This window comes from Odontesthes bonariensis, chromosome 15, assembly GCF_027942865.1.
Source record: "Odontesthes bonariensis isolate fOdoBon6 chromosome 15, fOdoBon6.hap1, whole genome shotgun sequence".
Lineage (NCBI taxonomy): Eukaryota > Metazoa > Chordata > Actinopteri > Atheriniformes > Atherinopsidae > Odontesthes > Odontesthes bonariensis.
Genome location: NC_134520.1, coordinates 20,170,443 through 20,191,345, shown reverse-complemented (window position 1 = coordinate 20,191,345; position 20,903 = coordinate 20,170,443). Strand labels below are relative to the sequence as shown.

At 37.9% G+C, this 20,903-nt stretch overlaps 1 protein-coding gene across 3 annotated transcripts in view; it reads right to left on the bottom strand.

The window, feature by feature from the left end:
- Positions 1-79: 79 nt before the first annotated feature.
- The window catches only part of pex5la (peroxisomal biogenesis factor 5-like a), a 91,699-nt gene continuing 70,875 nt past the window's right edge, over positions 80-20,903 (bottom strand). For all 3 annotated transcript variants that reach the window (XM_075485431.1, XM_075485429.1, XM_075485430.1), the window contains 7 exons: positions 18,358-18,474; positions 16,801-16,944; positions 15,042-15,112; positions 13,175-13,393; positions 10,951-11,116; positions 7,332-7,489; positions 80-5,404 (listed from right to left, as the gene is read on the bottom strand). In XM_075485431.1, coding sequence (XP_075341546.1) covers positions 5,203-5,404; positions 7,332-7,489; positions 10,951-11,116; positions 13,175-13,393; positions 15,042-15,112; positions 16,801-16,944; positions 18,358-18,474 — 1,077 coding nt within the window. In that variant the 3' untranslated portion in view covers positions 80-5,202. The remainder of the gene's footprint in view (positions 5,405-7,331; positions 7,490-10,950; positions 11,117-13,174; positions 13,394-15,041; positions 15,113-16,800; positions 16,945-18,357; positions 18,475-20,903) is intronic.

Sequence of the window (20,903 nt, the reverse complement as noted above, 5' to 3'; positions counted from 1 at the left end):
TTTTACACATAAAAATGATAATAAAAAGAAAGACTCAAGACCAGGAAATATATAACAACAGTTTATTTTAAAAGGTTGCTTTCATAATATACGTTTCAAAGGTGCTAATGCTTTCCTTGTGGTTATACAGGGAGAGTTATATGCATTATAGTCAGTGTCTTAATAAATGAATGGCTGTATATAAAGTATATCATTTCTAATTTCATACATCAAAATAGCATTTAATAGATACACAATTTTCATACACTGATAAATAAACCAGAACAAATTGTCTTTACACACACTTGGAGTGGGAAAAGAAATTGACACCACTTGGATCAGTAATCTTTATGAACCCCAACTGATGAAGCATTTTCGAAATGAGTTACAGAGTTTGACAACTGAGAAAGAAGCACATGTATGATTATCACATGCTTTACAGGTATGGAGACCTGAAATGTACATAATATAGCAAGAAGATAAAATGAATAGTTGAATATTGATTTAAAAGAAGTAAAGTATTATATATACTCTATGTGCTTGCTTCTTCAGCAGTCAAATGCAATTACACTGTTTATTTATTTATATATATATATATATATATATATATATATATATATATATTTTTTGCCAATTTTGCTAATCAATTTGTCTAGATTACATATGGAAATCTGAACACATTTTCTGAGCAGAGCTGTGTAAAGGTGGCATTGAATATCTATTTTTCACCAAATGTTTCTAAATGATATTTCATCACATCACAAGCAGTGATCTTTGTGAAGGATGAAACCACAACTGTAAGTAGTCTCCAATAGGTGATGAAAGTGTGTCAAAGGTGTAATAGTAATAGTTAGAAAGCTTCATAGGTTGGGATTACTGCAGAGGTTACCAGTGTGTTTCACTATTTGCAGAAGTTGCAGTTACAAAATTTCTACAGAAAATAACTGTTGATTAACCAGTTCTAGTAATGTACCAGGATTTAAGCTCAAGGTAGATGTGTTATTCTCTAAAATTAGCTCTCTGCTTGAGCCTTACACACAAGAAATATCATATAGTTTTGAATAACACTTTATGTTGCAGTGCATTGTAGAAATATTGCAAGGAAACTTCATTATATGTTTGATTTCTATATGTTTGTGGGTGCAGAAAGTACTTACATGCATACAGATGAAAGTAACACTTAAAACATAAAAAGATATGGATGTAAAGAATCTAACATGCGATCAGCCTCATGCTGTTCCTCAAGAGCATGCGCTAAGCTAGTTCAGGTTACCTGAGAAGGTATAGTAGTTGGTTCTACAAAAAGAAAATGTCACCACAGGCATCCTATTGCAATGCACTATTTTAGAAAAATAAATATTTGTTTTCAATTTTATCACATCTATCAAATGCAACAACAAAAAAAAGGGAAAGGCCTACAAACAGATGAGAAAACTAGACTGGATTTGGAAATCACAGAGCTACTACATCATGTTTTCTATAGTTGATATAGTGAACAGCTGGCAAGACTGGGAACTGAGTATATGCTCAGAATTTAAATGTGAGGAATACTGGCCTCAAGAATAAGTCCGAGTTTGCAAAAAGATCACTAGGGGAACCAGGAGAACGGACACTTGGACAGTGGACCATGCTCAATGGACATGGTGATGATGTGTGCCTCCTAGTCAAAGCTATTGGCATAAACACCACAAGTCACCATAAGGATTTTTCCTGTCAACAGAAAAATTGTGATAAATTGTGGGGAACTGTTCAGCTTTAAAACAGACAGAAACATATGTCAGCCATGCTTGAGGCTCTTTGTCCAAACTCCACCAAGAAATGAAATAAAACAACATTGGTGAATACGAATAATTAGTTGTTGAGTCATGTTCACTGGAGAATAAATGTGCTTAGTTTTTGCCCAGGAGTTTCAGTGAAGCTCAAAAACACACATTTTGAAGAACTAATAAACTCACTAATAACATTGGAATTCACAGAAGGTCTACCAGCACACTAATCAAAAGGAGCTGAGATTAGATACTTACATATTAAAAACTTGCAGCACTTTCTAAATTCAAGCCTACTGGACACTCAAACAAGCAGCTGTTTAGTCTTTGAAAAATTACCCATTGAGCAGGCTTTGAATAAAAGTTTCTCATGGAGTTAAGTCAAGAAGAAAACTCGAATGATAACGGATGCATTTCAGGCTTTTGAAGAGCCATGTTCTCTGTGGGAGAGTAATCAAAAGTACAAAAAAAAAAAAAAAAAACAGACATGGGGAAGGGGAAACTCCAGAATTACATCTTTATGGCACCAGCAACGATTGATTTTCTCTATCTTTAATGTACAGTCTAAAAAAATGAACTGGAAACTGATCAAATTTGACCTGAACATAATAATTGTGAACATAGGGCACTTGGAGCAAAACTGCTCAAATGCTATTAATAGGGCTAGGCAACAAGCATGGCAAAAAAATAACTTTACTAGATAGATGGAACTACCGCAGATCCTTCATCAAATTCTGCTCTGATCATCATCCAAACTGTACATTCTCCCCTGCCTTGGCCTCACTGCCTTTGCCAGTCCACTCTCAGGCTCACTCCAATGCAGATAGTTAAATATGTTTTTTTTTAAATAAATGCGTTGTCTCAGTGCCTTATTGATCAATAACATTGTTTGACAATAGCTCAAGTTTGAACCCTCTAATGTCCTGCTCTATCGTTTGGTAAATGGTAAATTGACTGTACTAATATAGTGATTTTCTTGTCCAGTTGACCACTCAAAGCACTTTTAAACTACAAGCCACATTCACACACACACACGACAATGTGTATTGCCCATGAACACTTCAACATGTGGTCCTGGGAAAACAGGAATTGAAACATTAGACGACCGCTCCTCCACCTGACCTACAGCCGTATTTGTTGAGTACACTGAGTCAATATACGGTACTTTTGTTATCAAATGTTTGTGGAAGTAAACCTGCCAGAATCATCTCTACCTCTTGGTTTGTAATGCTAAAAATTAATATGTTGTGCAATTTGTTTTTATAGATTTTGACACCGGAAAGCTTCAACCCAACCTTTTGTGAAAATCATTGATTCTAATTATCATTGCCCCAAGGAGGTGAGAAAAATGCAACGCATTCATCTATTGGTTTTTTTTCTCTGTGAGGGCATAAAAGGGTTTAAATTGTGAGAGGGTGCACAGGATAGTTTATGCAATATATGCAACATACGCAAATATGTACGGCTGTTAATTTGGCGAGTGCATTAGCGGTCAAAAACACATTGAAATGCCACTTTGGGTGGCTGGTGTGTTCTCCCACAGTTTTCTAATGAAACACTTCTTCTTTCACGGACCGTGACATCCCAGCTGCACAATTTGGAAGATGAATGGCTCTCATATTGGTCTCTGGTCCCCCCTGATAGCATTCTTTCAAAACACACAATCAACACTTTCCTTTGGTCCAGTGAGGCAGACAGGGACAAACTGACGATTGAGAATGGCAACATGAAACATGACCTTTTGCATAGTAGCCAACAATAAAAACCCCTTTCAACAGCACACCCAGGCTGTGGACATGCCTGATAAACACCAAAGTGTGCTGAGCTGTACAGTACAGCAGATCCTCTATCATTTACTCTGTTGCCCGGCAAGGAACATGATGTTCAGTTCACAGATAGACTTTCAAACTAGCAACTATGATGCAAAGGAAGCTGTCAGCTAAAAAGAATGTTCCTAAAAAAGCTTCTGAGGTGCTGCAAATCCACCTGCACTGGGAGAATCACTACATTTAATAAAAAAAAAATCTTCTGTTGATGCATATTGATGTGAATTGCAGTTTGCAGGTGGTAAAACAAACAACCAAAGTTCTTCATGTGCAGTATTCTGCTAGATCCAACACAAATATCTAAATCATGCATGATGGGTGAGGCAAACTAATTCAATTACATGTATGAGCTGTGTGGCTTGTGGAGGCACAGCAGATACAAATGATTGCATTGGGAAATTCACCAAGCTGCTGTCTCGGGTCTTGGCTTGCAATTACACGTCGTTTAATGTAATGTAATCATGCTGCATTAAAATGAATACACACAGCAAAAATAAAAACTAGGATATGATGTGTACATTGGTTGCTACTGCTTCTGAAGTCCCCTAAGTTTGCAGAAGAAAATGACAGGGATATTTTTAGACTTGTAACAAATTTTTCATAATTCAAAAGCCCTAATGATGTTTTCTTTTTTTTTTTTTACACATTAGCGTTACCTGGCTATTTTGTGTATTTGCTCAGCCACTCAGCTTAAAGGGGACAAACAAAGAGAAGCCCAGAGCCAAGACAAAAAAATAAAAACATAAATTCATAAATAAAAAAAGGGGGCTAAAAAAATGAATGGCTCAGCAAGCTTTCAAGCTCAGAAGCGGTTATGTAAAGAAATCAAAAACCAGTCTGAAAATGCCTTTGCGGTTTTGTATTGCCATAAAAATAGTATAAATAAATATTGTTGGTCACATGCATTTGAGTAAAGACTTTACAACCTGGCTTGCACATTCCACTTGGATCAAGGGAGTCATCTATTAGTCTGGAATGCAGTAGGAAAAGTTCTACAAGTAGATTAATTTCAAACAATGATCCAGGTCTGAAAATGCTTATTCATGCAATATCATAATTCTCCACTGACGGAGAATGAGAACAAGCCAGGAAAAGAATGTGGAGCTCCAAGTTATGAGGTGCAGCCTTTAAAATTTGCTCACTAAATCCACGCTTCAGGAAGGACAGTCAATCTCCAGTCAATAGTTTTTCAGTCCAAACCTCATCTTTTTGCTGCAAATGGCTTGTGAGGGTTTCTCTGTGGGAGTCTTAAAACTAACTGTCTTTCCTGGCTCAGCTCTGTTCCACTGGATGAGTCAGTTTTTAATTGATGTGTTCTCTAAGGCTTTGCTCGTACAATCTTTGCCCGCCCTTGTGCTCTTTAGGGAAATCACAAATTATAGTGCAAATTCCATCACAAAGCAGTCACTCCGAATCCTTGGAAGAACCGGCCGTAAGAACTGCTCCAAGGTGCCGTAGGTCAAAAAATATGACAGCTTTGACAACTGTAATTAATTTTTTTCATGTGCATAAGAATGCACTGTTGTCTTGAACATACGTCAACTCTGTCGTGTTCACTTTCAGCTTTTGGCTGTTGGGTAGAATTTAAAGAGTGAGACAGGGAAGATGCCATCATCACTGCTCCTCATTCCTCAAATGTCTAAGTTGAAGGCCCGAATGAGGAGATCCAGGTCGCCGATGTTTGCAGCCTGAAAGAGGTCAGGCTGGTCCATCATGGATAAAGCTATCCGCAGAGCTGCCCAGATGTTTCCAGACATCACCTGGTGGGACTGCTGGGGACTGCGGCTTTTCCTCTGAAGACTCAAGGCAGTCAGGAAGTTACTGGCCGCCTCTCTAGAGAAGCAACAACAAATGTAACAAATCATATTGATTATAGTTTGTGGACATGTGTCATCGGAAGTGTTTGAATATATTTGTTGACTTAGATAACCCTAACCCTTCATAAGAAAATACGCTTTCAGTGCACTGTTATTATAATCATTCTGAGGATACAGATTTTGAGTATACAAAATATATTCATCAAAATTTTTTAAATGAGATAGTCAACTCTTTCGTTAGTACACTAGCAAAACACTATAGAAAATTTAATATATATGAAATAGAGCAAAGTATACTTATTTTTCACTAGGCGTTGCAGGTTTGAGACCAGGATTTGGTAACTGTGCACTAACTTTTGAGAGCAGCACATACAGCAGGAAATTAGCAAAAAAAAAAAACAATTTGGAGTTGGAAAAAGCAAAAACAACCGAGAGAAAAAATTAAACGAAGGAAAAAGTTAAAAGAATCCATGAAGAAACAGATGAGCAAAGCAAATACAAAAAGAATAGGGATAAGAAAAAAAAATTAAACAATATAATTAATCGAACTATACCAAAACAAATTAGAAATAAGAGAATTTCTTCTTTTATGCATTTTTTTATACTTCCCCACTTTGTACTGCAACATTTCCTCATTCATTTTCTTTTTCCTTTACACAGTTACTTATTTGTTTATTTTTTCATTTACTTGCTTTACTTATATTTTTTTGTGGCACTCCTACCTATCAGTCCATATGCTACTACCGCTGCTCCATATCAAAATATGACTTCTAATTCTCACATTAGTGTGATTTTAAAATTTGGGCTTTATGGGTTTAAGTTTGTGAAGATATGATTGCATCAGAACAAAAGAGTCACCTCAAGTAAATCTCCTCAGTTGTTAACAAGGACCATTTCTTTAGCCCTGAGTAAATCTTTTCTGTGTCATTTTCTTCCACATAGATACATTACTCTTGAGATGCTGAGGGTCACCTCTTCTCTTCACCAAGCTAAGTTTAGTGTAATTGCTTTTTGTTTTCCTGACAAACAACACATGATTACATCCTCTGATCACTTAGCCTCTGATCACTTAGCCTCTGATCACTTAGCCTCTGAATGCTTGTCTGTTACAGCATGACCACTTTCTAGATCTATTGCTTGGACATTGCTATATATTGGTGTCTGCTGTAGATCTGGTGCTAAAGCTTTGTGTACATTAATCTTTGAAATAAGCTTAAATGTGAAGGTCTGTTGCCTAATTTGTTGTCATTATGCTGCTGTTCAGCAGTTGCATTATGATTCTGTCAAGCGATTCATTATGGTAAATGTGAAATGCGATTACCTTTGGGTATGATGACTGTAATGAGGCTAAATTTAGAGTATACTGTATGTCCATAAATCTGGTTTACTCTTTTAAACGTAAAGGAAGAGGTGGTGTGTTCCAAGTCACACATCTTGTAATTCCAATTACAGCTGCAAAGATGAATCAACAAGAAAAAAAAACAAAAAACTGAAATGATTATCCAACCGTTGGTGTCTGTAATTTTTCAAGTGACATTAAGTTGTAAGTTTCTCAATGGAAGGATTTTGTGCAACTCTGTGCATAGACCCACTTGAATTAGTTGACTTTTTAACCTTTCCCTCTATTTGCTTCACTTGTAAGTTAATTGAGACCGAAGACACCTCATTAAGCCTATTAAAAAGAAAACATGGTTTAAAATGCAAGAAAAAAACGATATTCTCTACTTGTGAAGAAACAGTGGATTTGAGAGGTTGAACCGTCTGAATAAATCACCGTTGCTTCATCTTGAAAATACAACAGACATAATGAGCCTATAAGTAAAAAACATGTAAAAGGGGCTCCAGGTCTGAAAGGTAGATGCATGTATATGTTGTACATTGTTCACAGCATCAAACCACACTAGAATGGGTATCCCCCTCTCTTATAAGCCCAGGTCTCTCACCTGTGTGCCCCCAGGTTAATGCAGCTTATGCCCAGGTTGTAGCGGGACCGGATAAACCCTGGATGCAACTCAAGGGCTCGAGTGTAAGCCTCCACTGCTTCCTCGCTTCTGTCCCCGTTTGCCAGCGTGGCTCCCAGGCGGTTCCACAACAAGTAGTCCTGGAACGAGTATAAGCATTGGATTTATTAAGGGATGCCAAATGGTCACAATGAAGATTTGTTTTCATAAAGTTCACTGAGGTGTGTATTGTTTGAAGCTGTCGGCCTATATAATGTGGCCAGTGTCTACATTGAACATACTTTGAAACTGCTTCCTTTTAGTCATTCTAACTGAACAATAATCTCTCTTCTCAAGTGCCTTCCACTTTTGAAAGTGGATATGAAATAGAGGTTAATAATCTTCTGTTGCCTTTAAGCATTCAGCTATGTGTCTTATGTGACAGCATGATAAATCAGTGTTAGATCAGAAAACTACGATTTTTGGCCATTTCTGTTTTCCTCAGACCTAAAAAACAAGGACATGTTTTGAAGCACTTTGCAGCTTTCTGATATAAGATAGCCCAACAAGGGTAATTTAAGGAGAGCAGAGTTACATAACACTGAGTGTCCTTGCCGTTGTTTCCCTCCTGCAGGAAGACAGGGACCTACAGAGGTCAGTGGTCTGTTACAGTATGGGGGTCCTTCATCTCTGGTTAAGCCTGGCCGTAGGGTATAATTATCTCCCTATTGTGCTCAGAGCAGTTTTTCCAGCCAGGGAGCAGATATTACCAATTCAAATATGGAAGGATGGATTTAACAGTGAGTAATATTCATGACGGCCTGGGACAGTGCTTGGAGGACGCGGACTGATTTGCATGACGGAAATCTAAACAAAAGTCCGTTGTTGCGTTAGTTTCTGTCTCTATTTCTAGTGTATCTTTGCATTGTAGTGAGGGAGATATGCTTCAAAATGCTTCTTCTTTTTTTTCTGCACAAATATTTGTGTGCATGGCCTCTTGATCAACTCTTCTTGTCAACAGGTATTATATATCACCATCCTTATTCCACAGCATGATTCTTCAGTTTGAGAAAATTATTGCTTGTGTTCACATATTTTCCTGTTCATAAATTGAGCATAAAAACGCTCCCCCAAGAACCTGAATTCTGATGCTTAAATAGTCCCTGTAGATGTGTGCTTCCCCAGCTCAGAACTAAAATGTGCATGCATGTACTGCTCTTCCATAGACTTTTGATGCCGCAAATGCCGCCTCCTTACGCTCAAGTTGCCTTTGTTTGTTGGTAAAATTTATCCTCTAAGATCTCTGCTCCTGCTCTTATCCGTTAATTTAATCTCACAGCAACTGAATGTGTTCCCTTTCACATTCTGTTCACTTTTCTATAAAAGTTGAGATGGCATTCTGAAAAGAAAAATAATAACTGGATACAGTTAAAATAACAGACAGGCATACACAAGACAGCATAAATGTGTGGACAACCAGGGGCTTGAATAGGCAGGGTTTGAGGTAAAGGATCACTGTTTTTGAACTTGAAAACAAAAAATCACGATCTCTTTGAATTAAGACGGTGAAGCATTCTCAAAATCTTTGTCTGGGAGCCTAAGTGAGGAGAGTGCAAATGTGTCGATTGCTCATAAGGTGCTTCACATATTGCTGTGCCCCACTGAATCTGTTTGCACGATCTCCTGCTTGATATTTGTGGCTTCATGTCATAGTTTTGTGTGTATCTGCTTCAGGGCCTCATGTCTGCTGATTGTGTTTGATCGAGAACATGTGGTGTGTGGCAGATCACATCTCTCAAAGCATGCGCATGAGTGCGGAAACAAAATATACCTTTGAACGCTTTAATCTTGCTTATTCTTTGTCATGTTGTGAACATTACTACTCTGTAAATTTGGAAAATGCTTTCCATCATATTGTGATTTATTCCAGCACAGTGAACAAGTGGCTTGCTTTCTTCTAGGTAATAAAATCTTTGGTTATACTGTATATTCATATAATATATATATTCATTGTGGAGACATACATGGTCCAGTTTCGAGTCTAGTTTGGAGATTAATGAAATAGAAGTTACACAACTAATACAATAACTTTGGACAGATAATCAGATCCCACAACATTGTATGTATATGTATCCACCTATCAACATCAGCCAGCTTAGATATGCAAATCACAATCATCATTGGGACCTCCATTCAGGGGAAAACAAACAGTTACGGTTTCGGAAAATGTTTCATCTGTGAGATGAACATTTGAATGAGCCTCTGATCAGCCATAAATAGCGTTTCATGAAAGACACCGAGTTTACATCACTGGCATATTGCAGTCCCAGCTGGAGTCAACCAGCTGTCAAACATGTTACCTCTCCAAGGAAACCAGCGCATCCCCATGTTTTCACCAACCACAGCTTACAGTTGGCATATCAGGCCAACATAGCTCTGAGCCATCTTGGCTCTGAGCCTGAACACGACTGAGTCATGTAAAGAGGGTAATATGACTTTATCAGCTGTGTACTGATTTATGATACAAGAGCAAACAACAGTATACACAGCTCATCTTGACTCTCCTTCCGGAGCAGTGGGCAACTTAGCAACTTTGTAGCTACATCTTTTTCTGACAAATTTTCCAGATGAAGCGTAGCTTTCTGTTGGGGAGAACTGCCTCAAGAGCACATTTCTACAGAAAACCTTTGTGTGCACCCTGCTAAGTCAGTGGAAGCTGACCACACAAAAGAGAACGAGAAGAGAACGGTCTCATTAGGACTTCAGCTGCTCGACATTACATTGCAAACAGTAGGTGGAATGCAAATACTTTGTACTATATCATTTATCATATTCATTAAACTAAATATATGTATAAAAATCCCAAGATGTACATCAATTATAACCTCATAATTATAATCCTAAATATGAAATATTACCCCACTCTATTCTCTATCTATCTTCCTCGATCATATCTCTCCCTTTCTTGTTGTGGAAATAATTGTAATTGATTCTATCCAAATAATTTGCTGCTTCTTGTTATTCCCGCTGCACAGGTTGCTAAACATCATCTCAAGCACACTTTGATAAACTATTTTTTATTTCAACACTATTTTAGGCCTGCATATAACGCACATTTCGAATAATGTGTAAAATAATTCCAGTAGTGCTTATTGTCTGTCTTCCTCATCTGGATTTCAGTGAATCATTGACCTCAACACGATGAGGTCTAATGGAACGCATTTCTATCATATCTGGTTATAAAGTAGAAAACTGCAAACATTGCACCGGATCTAAAGGAATGCACATGCACACGTTCTATCCGTTCATAGTGACTAAAGATAATTTATACACAAAGTGTAGTTTGTCCAGTAGAGAGCAAGGAATCTGACTGATTAATTACATCAGTTTGTCCTCATGAATATATGGTATCGGTCAGTTTAAGACTTATTCAACAGAGAAATTGTGTTTTTTGATATTTTATTTTTGATTGTTAATGTTTTTATTATGAGTTTTGACAACCAGTTATTTTTCCATTGTGACTTGAATCAGCCAAGGACACTATTACGACTTCACTATGTCTAATCTGCATGCTTCTATGCGTATACGTGTTTGTGTGTGTTTTTTTTTATTTAGTTTTTACCTCAGGCCGCACTGACAAGGCAGTGTTGAAGGCCTCCACAGCTTTGTTGAACTCTCCGCTGAGGTTGAAGAGCACCCCAAGGCCTGTCTGCAAATCTGGGTCAATGCTGTCAGAGTTGTGTTGAACTGCTTCCAGGAAGAGCTCCTTGACATCCGGTAGCAACGAGCTGTGGACACACGCACACAGAGAGACACAGATAGGGATAAAAAGTTAGTTTAGGCTTCTGAGTGAGCACTCTTTAAGACTGCAGAGCTATGATGTGCACCGGGTTGCATGTCAACTTTTCTTCAGAGAGTGTACGAAACAGAGAGGCAGTGAGAGGAAAAGAGGGAGTGACAGGAAGGTTAATCAACGATGAAAATAAATAAAGATATGAGCTTAAAGAGAGGATTGTAGTGTTGAAGCAGTGACTTTTTATTTGGTGTACATCAGGTACATCCTCTGTGAAACAGAAGCTGTAACATTTGGAAAAACAGATTATGTGTGGAAGCTGTAGGTTTACAATGCTGTACTTTGTATTCATATACATTTTTTGGTGGAAGGTTTTATTATACATCTATCCAGCTAACCTCTTATCACCTGTCATGTGTCTTTCCCCACTCCTACCTCCCCAGTACTGCTACCAGAAAACATTGCACAAAAGCACTAAGACCTAAATAAATGACTTCTGCTTCAGTTGTCACCTGGTCTTTTGCTTTTGGTTAAATATAAAAGTTGCCCTTGATGGTATGTCTTGGTTTCCACTTAGCTGAGCATGACAAAAGGATGGAGGCTAAAGCAAAAGACATCTGAAAGAGGAAAGGGAGGCTGAATGACCAAGAGTACAGTGGGGATAAAGAGAGAGACAGATGGACTGTGCAGCAGAAGTGAAAAAGCTGATACTACATGGTCCAGAGGGAAGAGCACAGTAATTGGGTTGTACCTGTATCTCTCTCCACTGACTAGACGATTAATGATTTGATAAAGCGCTGCTGTACATTGAGAGAAGAATTAGGCCTTTTGAATCTGATATGCCCAATAACCTCATCCATTGGGCTTAACATCACACAGACAGCCTTCCTCCTACAACAGTCAGAGCTGTTTGACAAGATAGATACTCGTAGATCCATGTTTGGCATCCTGCCAGTTAAATTATACACATATTGGCTGTGGTTGGGGGACCTTGAAATAAGTTTAGCCTCTCTCTCAAAGTAATGGGAGTTTAAGTAAAATAAATTACTTTCTGACACTGGTGGTAGGGATATTGATTTTGAGAGTGCAATTTGAAGCATGATCTGTCATTATGTTTGTCAGCTTCTTATTGACTCTGGGCCGTTAGAACAGGCTGAGATTCTGTTGGGATGTCAGTTTCCTTGTTATCTTATTATGGCCACTACAGTTGATCAGTCTTGTCTTTGACATATTTGAACTGTGGACATTGGGTGTGAAACGCAACAACGAAACCAAAGACACAACCCAAATTCAGAAAATGCACTACAGCGACATATCAGTAAATGCATCTCAGAGCCCATATTTTAGTAAACACAACATTTGACACAACAAAAAAGATATTTTACAAAGGACAGCCATCAAACAAGTTTTAGAGACCAATTAACCTAACATGCATGTTTTTGGACAGTGGGAGGAAGCTGGAGTACCCGGAGAGAACCCACGCATACACAAGGAGAACATGCAAACTCCACACAGGCCCCAGCCAGGAGTTGAACCTGGAACCTTCTCACTGTGAGGCGACAGTGCTAACCACCACACCACCGTGCAGCCTCAGATTTAGTCCATCCTATTTATTTGCAGCTTTGTTTGCTAAAACACAGTACTGTAGAAAACATTGGAAATTGATCAGCAAGCATTTTGATAAGTGATTACTGCAGAGGTTTCCTCAGTCTTGTTTGTTGCTCCTCAGTGTCATATCATTATGATAAAAATGAGATATAAAGTCATTTCTTTGTTAAAAAAAATGTTTATAATGATTTGGCATTGTTCTCAAAATGGTCTTATTTGGATTTTATCAGCCAAATTGTTTTCAGTCATTAAATCAGCAGATCAATCAACCAGACATCCAATGCCAAAAAATAGTAGGGAAAGTTTCCAAAAAAAGGTTTTACCGTATTTATTGTTCCCCACAACAATCTATAAAAAAGAGCCCCATATGAAATTTCTTGTCCTGTATTTGTACATCATCGTGGTACATTTTCACTGTAATTAGTAAGCAGTTAAAATACTATACCTTTCATGTTTGCCCATGTTGTGAGCATATGACATCCTTCGCTGAGAGCTTGGGGATCCCATGAGGTGGGTCTTGTCCTTCAGCAGGTGCTTGTACTTGGGATTGTGCCTCAACCAACAGAGCAGGGCCTCACATGCATCATTACGCATACCAGTGTTGGTCAGGCTCACTGCCAGAGCCATGAGGGCTGTTAGGTTATTTGGGTGGAGCTCCAAACACCTGGATGGAGACAAGATCCAGGCATGGGAAACGAGAGATGGTGTTATTTGTGCACTTCAAAGAGAAATCTAGATTTGACAGGTATTAATTGGGACAGCCGAAGCAGAGGAACATCAGGCTGATGCAAATGACTTCTACGTCAGGATGGATGAACTGCACCTCTCCTGTCCTTCCCCCGCTATTGAAAAACGAGGTTTGCATGCTGCCCACAGCTGTGTGGTTTGAATTAGCTTTGCACTGAGGCAAAAAACACCCATGGTGATCGCTTCAGAGATGGGAAATGTGTTTGAGATGATTGCTCGTGTTTTATCACCGATGTATGAATGGTTGCTGCTCAGATCTATGCTGGCTTTTGTAATTGAAAAAGAGAGTAGAACAGAACAGCTTTTGATGAATGACTAGGATTAGTTAAGAGACTTTTGGAGAAGCCAAAACAAGATTTGGCTTTCATTAAGATTTAAGCCTGATTTGCTGCAGCTGATGTGCCAACTTCCTTAAAACTTCTTAATCTCAGACCAAATAAATTATTTCAGCCTCCTGATGTGAAGTGTTATTGATAAGGATTGCACAAATGCTGATTCATGCCACACAAATTCAAAATACACTGGCAGGGATATTCTTTTTACAAAAAGTTAAGGTCAAATAAAATCTGGATAATCTATTTTCAGGGTGAAAAGACATCTCTGTCTTTCAGGGACTGAACTGGGTTTTAAAAAAAAATCTAAAGAAGGTGTTTGGGTTTCGTAGAGCTACAGAGACATGCACTTATGCTCAAACTAAAGCAGAACCATCTATTTAAGAATTACAAACGTTCACATCATATACAGTTTTTCTAGAGATTCAGGAAATACCTGTGTACAACAGCATTGTAACGTGATGCTTACAACCTGAACAGATACCAGTGTAGCAACAACAGTACTAATGGCAGCTAAACATCCAGTCTGACATCATACCACACTCCTCTCCTCACAGATAGAGTGATAACATAATAATCAAAGAAAAATAGGAATCCTGCACTATTTGAGATTTGAATGGTAATAATATACCTGAACCAATAGGATTAAGTGAGATTAGTGCAAGGAATGACAAATAAATGATTGGCATACTTTCTATTCTATTTATGTAAAAATGTTTTTTTATTTTTTTTATTCTGAATTTCTGAAGCACTTGGAACAGGAAGGATGCTTTCTGCTGAATAGCTGTCTCCAGTGTTTTCAGTTGACTCGACAGTGTTCACACTCCCAGAAAGGTGCAATTTCAGGCTTCAGCAGTGTTATGAATGAAAGTGGGCCACCTCCCACTGAGAACTCTAGTCAGAGCCTGACTTTTGCAAGTACCACCACGTGGGGTTTCAGTTTTTTAAGATAAAAAAAATTGCAGACCCTCTTCTTCCAGTTGCTGGTTTAAGAACAGAACTTTGGTACCTTTGCTCTTGGAGCCATTAATGAAAATATAACAGTAACAGAAACAAATATGCCTTTGAGTTTATGTTAAGCTGGATACACTACCATCATAAAGTTAGTATGTGCCTCTGGGCAAACATAATTTTGGGGTGCCTCTTTTTACACGTCCCATCAGCGTTGCCCTCGTTACTAGTAGCACTGTACAGTTCTGCTGCATCTCTGAGTGCACTGTTGTTTCTCATTACCTTTGAAGAGAAACAATCGCTGCCTGCTCATTCTCATTTTCAGCCTGTGTGGTCCCCAACACTTGCCAGGCCTGCAGTGAAAAAAAGAATAAAGGTAACAGTAAACAGTGGGCTGGAAACTCCATAGCCTGTCTTGTCAAGGGGCTGAAATACAGTGGGAGCAAGGAATGAGGTTCACACGATGCCAGATAGAAAGCTATAGTGCATTTAACAAGGTGTTTGATTCTGATTGTTGAAGCTATCAGACAATATATGATGAATATGCCTTTGACAAATTGAAAAGTGAAATGATAGTTTAGATTTCATGCGTAACTATGCCTCGCAAAATTGAATACTTTAAAACTAATACAGTATGGGGAACAAATTCAACTGTTCACCTCAAACTAACATCTCCAACCTCAAGAAAAGCAGCCAGCATTATAAATCAGCTACAAATTGCGGAGGTTTTGTCAACTTTAGAATAGAAAAGATGATAAATTAACCACACTTTTCAGCTGAAACATCTCCTGAGAAGAATAAGATGTGACCAGAATATATCTGGTCTTTCTTTTCCTGAAATAGAGAAATCTCCAGGCTCCAGGCTCCAGGCTAAGTTTTGTTTCTTGTTTGGTTTTGTCTTTGTTTGTAAAAGACTAAAGTTCTGCTGCTTTTAAATTTTATTCATGTATAAATGTCCAGCACTGCAAATGTGATCAGCTTGAACTACATTACCTGCATTATTTGTATTGCATCCAGTTAAAATGTTATCAGTTTTTTTCCCTATAAAATTACAAATGCTAGATGGCTTGAAATATAAAACCAAGAACCATTAATATCCATTTTTTACGTCACTGTTGGTTAGCTGATAGATCAGCTGTTTTCACTCCTGTGAATTTTGTTCAACATTTGCTCAATAAACTTTGAATGTGACTGTGTGCATGTGGCACGGCAGTTAGATTCTGTGTGGGGAGGAGCCACCATGTATCATCACAAGAATCCGAACAATAACACAACTAACTGAAATCTAAATTGTGATATTACGAGATCTCGCCTCTATATTAAGTGTGTAAAGACACATTCAATATCCTGTTGTGAAGCTTATCTCTGTTGATGCCGTTTTGTTTGATTATTTGAAACAACATTATTTCTGAATGATTCAGTGTGGGGCAATAAGCCACTAAGCGCCCAAGAAGGAATTTTGAAATCGTATTAGTTCCATCTACTGTGGGATAATCTTCTCCTCTGAATAACTGGCACATTTCTGTATATTCCAGTGGATTCTGAGAGCACTTTATGATGGCTTTGCTCTTTCAGCTTGCAAAGAGGTCACTTCTTTTGAAATGGGTGGAGGGCGGACTCATCAAGAGCAAGTATAGAGTCTTTTTCTACAGTAAACAACTCTTTTTACACACAAAAAAAATCCCTTGTCTGCTACAGGCAATCAGCGTCAAGCCTGTGGGTGCTGCCTCCTAAATCAGCTTCACACAGCCTGTGGTCAGTGGCTCTTTCTTCCTCTGTAGCTTCTCACAGCGTGAGGTGGAGTAAGTAGGGTTGGATTTAGATTTAGTCGTGCATGGAGACGCAAGCTGATCCAGTGTAGTTGATCTTTGCTGGACTGCAGTTCTAGTGCCCAGCTGTACTTTAACTTTAACTTTTATGTAACTACTTCCTTTCTCAAAATAAATTGCATGTGTAAATATGAATGGTTAACTTGGACAAATAAGAATAAAAAAGTGTGCGTATTAATGTCTGTGCATGCGTGTGTACTAAATGAATTCACCTCTGAATCATGAGGGTCCTGCAAGACGGCTGCTTCCAGCAAAAGCACAGCATTTGGCAGGTCTCCCTCTCGAGATTTCTTTCGTCCCTCTTCAAAAGCATTAGGCGAGTCCTTATAAGGATTATCTGTGTGGAAGTAGTAGCCCTGTCAGCAGAAAAATAACAAAAACAGGGACAGTGGCAATGTCAGTTCCTCTCGTCCACATTCAAATGCAAACCAGCGAAACTGTCCTCTACTGTTGTATGTTTAAGCAAAACCCCAGCAGCAGGAATCGATCATTTCTGCTTCACATCAAACCTGGGCCCAGCTCCTCTGGGTTGGCCTGTTCTCTTTAAATGTTAGAGTTTGCATTTTGAAACTGAGATTACCCTCGTGTGTTGCATGGTTTTGAGCTTGATGACTTTGAAACAGCTTTTTCTGTAAGAACTGGCTCTGCGCTGAGATCAATCAGAAATCCCACAAGATCAGACTTCTGGGCTTTCTGAGGTCAGCTGGGGGTTGAATTAAACTGTTTCCTTACTAATTACTTTTTGGAAAAACAGTGGTCATTCAGTACATTTAAAGTAAAATGTAACCAGTTTATAGATTTTTGGGTAAACTTAAAAACTGTATAAGGCAGCTTGGCATGTTTCATTATGCGAATAACAATGACGGTATTTTAGTCATTGTAGGTATAAAAGGGCTGACTTAAAAAAAAGAATGTGCACTATATTTAGAACATTTTCAAGCTCTCTATCTAAAAGCCTTTTTTTTTTTACAGGGAACTAACTATATTTCTTTCTTTAAAAACAACCAAATTCCATAAAGTAAAATATATAAAATATATAATATATTGTAAAATCTATATATGTATATTTTACGCAAGTTGCTGGTCCACTGTTACCTTTACTTTGTGGTTTGGTTGGTTTAAAGCATCAAAGGCATGTAATAACTAGCAAATGAACCACTCATGGTAGCAGCTTGTGAGCTCTGCAAAATTAGATTATTGTTATAGACAAATGAGTCTTGTGGCTTTGAAGGGGGGCATAGAGTGATGCAAAAGCCTCAGTTCTCTGTTTGAAAGGGCTTTCTTACATCAAGGCAAAGCGTGAAAATATTTTAAATTACACTTAAACTGATTTATTTTAGATAGATGGGTTATTTTCCCAGTATCCTGTTTCCTGCTTCTCGAGACTGGGCTGTGTGCAGAATGCAGTCTAATGTATTGCTAGTAATACACTTACAGTGTAAAAGTAGCTCATACAACTTTACGTCAAAGAAACCACAGTATTCCTTTAAAACATGTACTTGTAGCCATTTCGAGAGTGATTTTAAACAAAGCTTCTGTTTGTGTTTGGGTGAAACAACTGAAATTTCATGTGTTACTCTCTGAGCTTTATATGAGTTTCACGAGAGTATTTACTCTAATATATTTCATAGGTAAATGTTACGTAAAGATATCCTAAGCATACATGCATTGTTTACACTGCACAGGCTATAACTATTGTATATCTGCACATCATCGATATCGGTACCCATTTTTGCACATGCTGAGCGTAACCTTTAAACAATAGTGACCTTCTCGTGTGGAGATACGGTGGAGGGAATCTGCGACTGCTCGTTTTCTGTCAGCCAGTTTCGTCGTGCCAGCTCCTCCCACTCTGCCTGCATCTTATCCCAGAACTCGGTATCTGACTGGAGACATCAGAGAGAGGGGAAACAGAGCACGGATGGAGGATGGATTGATGGGAAAGGAGTGGAGGTAGACAGGAGGGAATAAGTGATTAGTGTGCTGTAGAACAACAGCTCTTGTTACATTTCTCATCACCCTACTGTTGGAAATGTCACATCTGTCAGGCTTTGAAATATATAGACTCCACACTCCTGCTGACTCATCATATTTGTATGTCAAGGCAGAGTTTAAAGGGACAATTTGGATTCATTTCTGCACAGGGAGAATATACAAACTCCACAGAAAAGGGCTTCCAGCCAGGATTTGAACCAGGGGCCCTCTTGCTGTGAGACGACAGTGCTAATCACCACACCGCTGTGCAGCCCCAGGTCAATGGTATTTTAAAAGAAAAAACAAAGTAGTATAATTCAAAACTGTTTAAATCTTCGGTATGAATGTTTACTGAAAAACTGTTAAATCTATGAGAATTTCTTAATTGCTCACGAAAAAAATTCAGACAGAAACTTAAAAGTCTGCAGTAGTTTGACATTTGAATTGTCATTTGCTGGCATTTAATTAGCTGACCAAAGACTCAACTGTGACTGTGGACGGAAAACCTGTCAGTTTGATATGCCAATTCACTTCCTGTAATAGCTCTCTCATTTTCTGTCTGAGATGAAAGCAAAGCCTGAGCCTCTTAGATAAAAGCTTAAATTTGTCATTTCATTCCTTTTATCAACTAGCATGATTTGTGTTATGTCAGTTTTGTTTTGCAATCATAACATGAGATGCTATTATTACCATGTACAACGGACAGAAAACACTTCAAATGAATCTTGTTAAATAATATAGAAAATATAAAAAAACTTTCAGTCTTTAACAGCTCATTTGAATGAAAACATTTCCATCTGAATCTTCCTCTCAGAACTATTGCCATAAATACTGACAGCCTCTGAAAAGGCCCCCGCTGTGCAGCTAATGGTTTTCATCCCTGAAACGCTTGGATGATGATCTTGCCTCATTTCACGAATTAAGATCATTGAAAAAAAATAAAATAAATAAAAATAAAAAAAAAATCTCTTTTTTTTTTACATTTGTTCTTTTCCTGAAACAGATTTGATTAGCTCTAAGTGAGGGTTTGTTTTTATACAACTAATCAGGTACGGCAGGCCTGAAAGGACACAAGCTGGAACAGGGAAATTTTCAACAAATTTTCCTATTTGAATTTCAGAAAGAAGACTTTTTTTGTGGATTTTTTATTTATTTTTTGCTCTTATCTGAATTTATTGCACTCATTGTATAAAACGTTAAGATTTTAAAATACCGTATATCATAGTTCAAGCTTTTGTGCAAATACAGTTCATTGTATATTTCATAACCTTGGAATGACTGATTTATAACTACACTTAATCTTTCATGGATGTCACAATGTTTTAATATCATGTTTCCATAGTTGCCCAGAAGACACAAACTGTACAGCTGGTTTGGAAGAGTGTTTTCTGTTTTTGTATCATTTTTTAAACTAAAGCTGTTGTTTGGTTTCCAGACAAATTCAGCCTGTTCTTATCTACTTAGTTATGTAAACACACATCTAATGTGCGTTTGTTACCCATGGCTTTGATGTAATGCTAAAAATCCATTAAAATGTTTTTTTCTTTCTCAGCAAGACTCTGGAAAAGTACAAAAGAGTCATAGTGAATTTTTCTGGGACAAAGAGAATATATGCCTTTGTCTCCTCTCACTTTGGTTTAGCTTCTTTTGCCAAGAAATGGAAGAGTGTCAATACGTTGAAAAATTAAGGGATCTAACTTAAACAATGAGACTGGACCATACGTCTTTTAACATGTTTTCTATTGTCATCTGTTCTCCTTTTTGTATTTTAGAGTAAAACTTTTAATATATTCCAGAATGACATATGCTGACATATTGGAAATATATGGACACCAGAGTTGTGGTATATTTAGTTATTTTATTGCTTTTGTTTGTTTCTTCTTTTATGGTATGATAATGGGGATCGAGAGCAGTAATGTCTGGTGGTTGATCCTGTAAAGTATGATCTGTTAGGGTCTTTTTTAAGCTTTACCACCACGAGACAGTAAATTGATGATTTGTTATTTAATTGCTGCCATTGTAACGTACAGCAGTTGCAGAATTTTCTCACTGTGCGGTATCATGAAAACGTTATTTTTGTCAGTTATAGGTTGTATGAGTTGGACATCATGTTGGGATCAAGTTGCATTGTTGTTGCACAAAGAGTTTCTTTTTTCCTGTGATCTATGTGTGTATGCAGTTCAACGGATCTTAATTAACCAGTGCCATTGCTCCACATGCACATTACTATCACTGCTATAACATTTAGTGTTGTGACTGCAAAAGTTGTGCGCTATGAATTGCCACAATTTTTCCTTTTCCAGCTGGCTGATATCATGATTCTTGGCTGTCTTACTGTCAG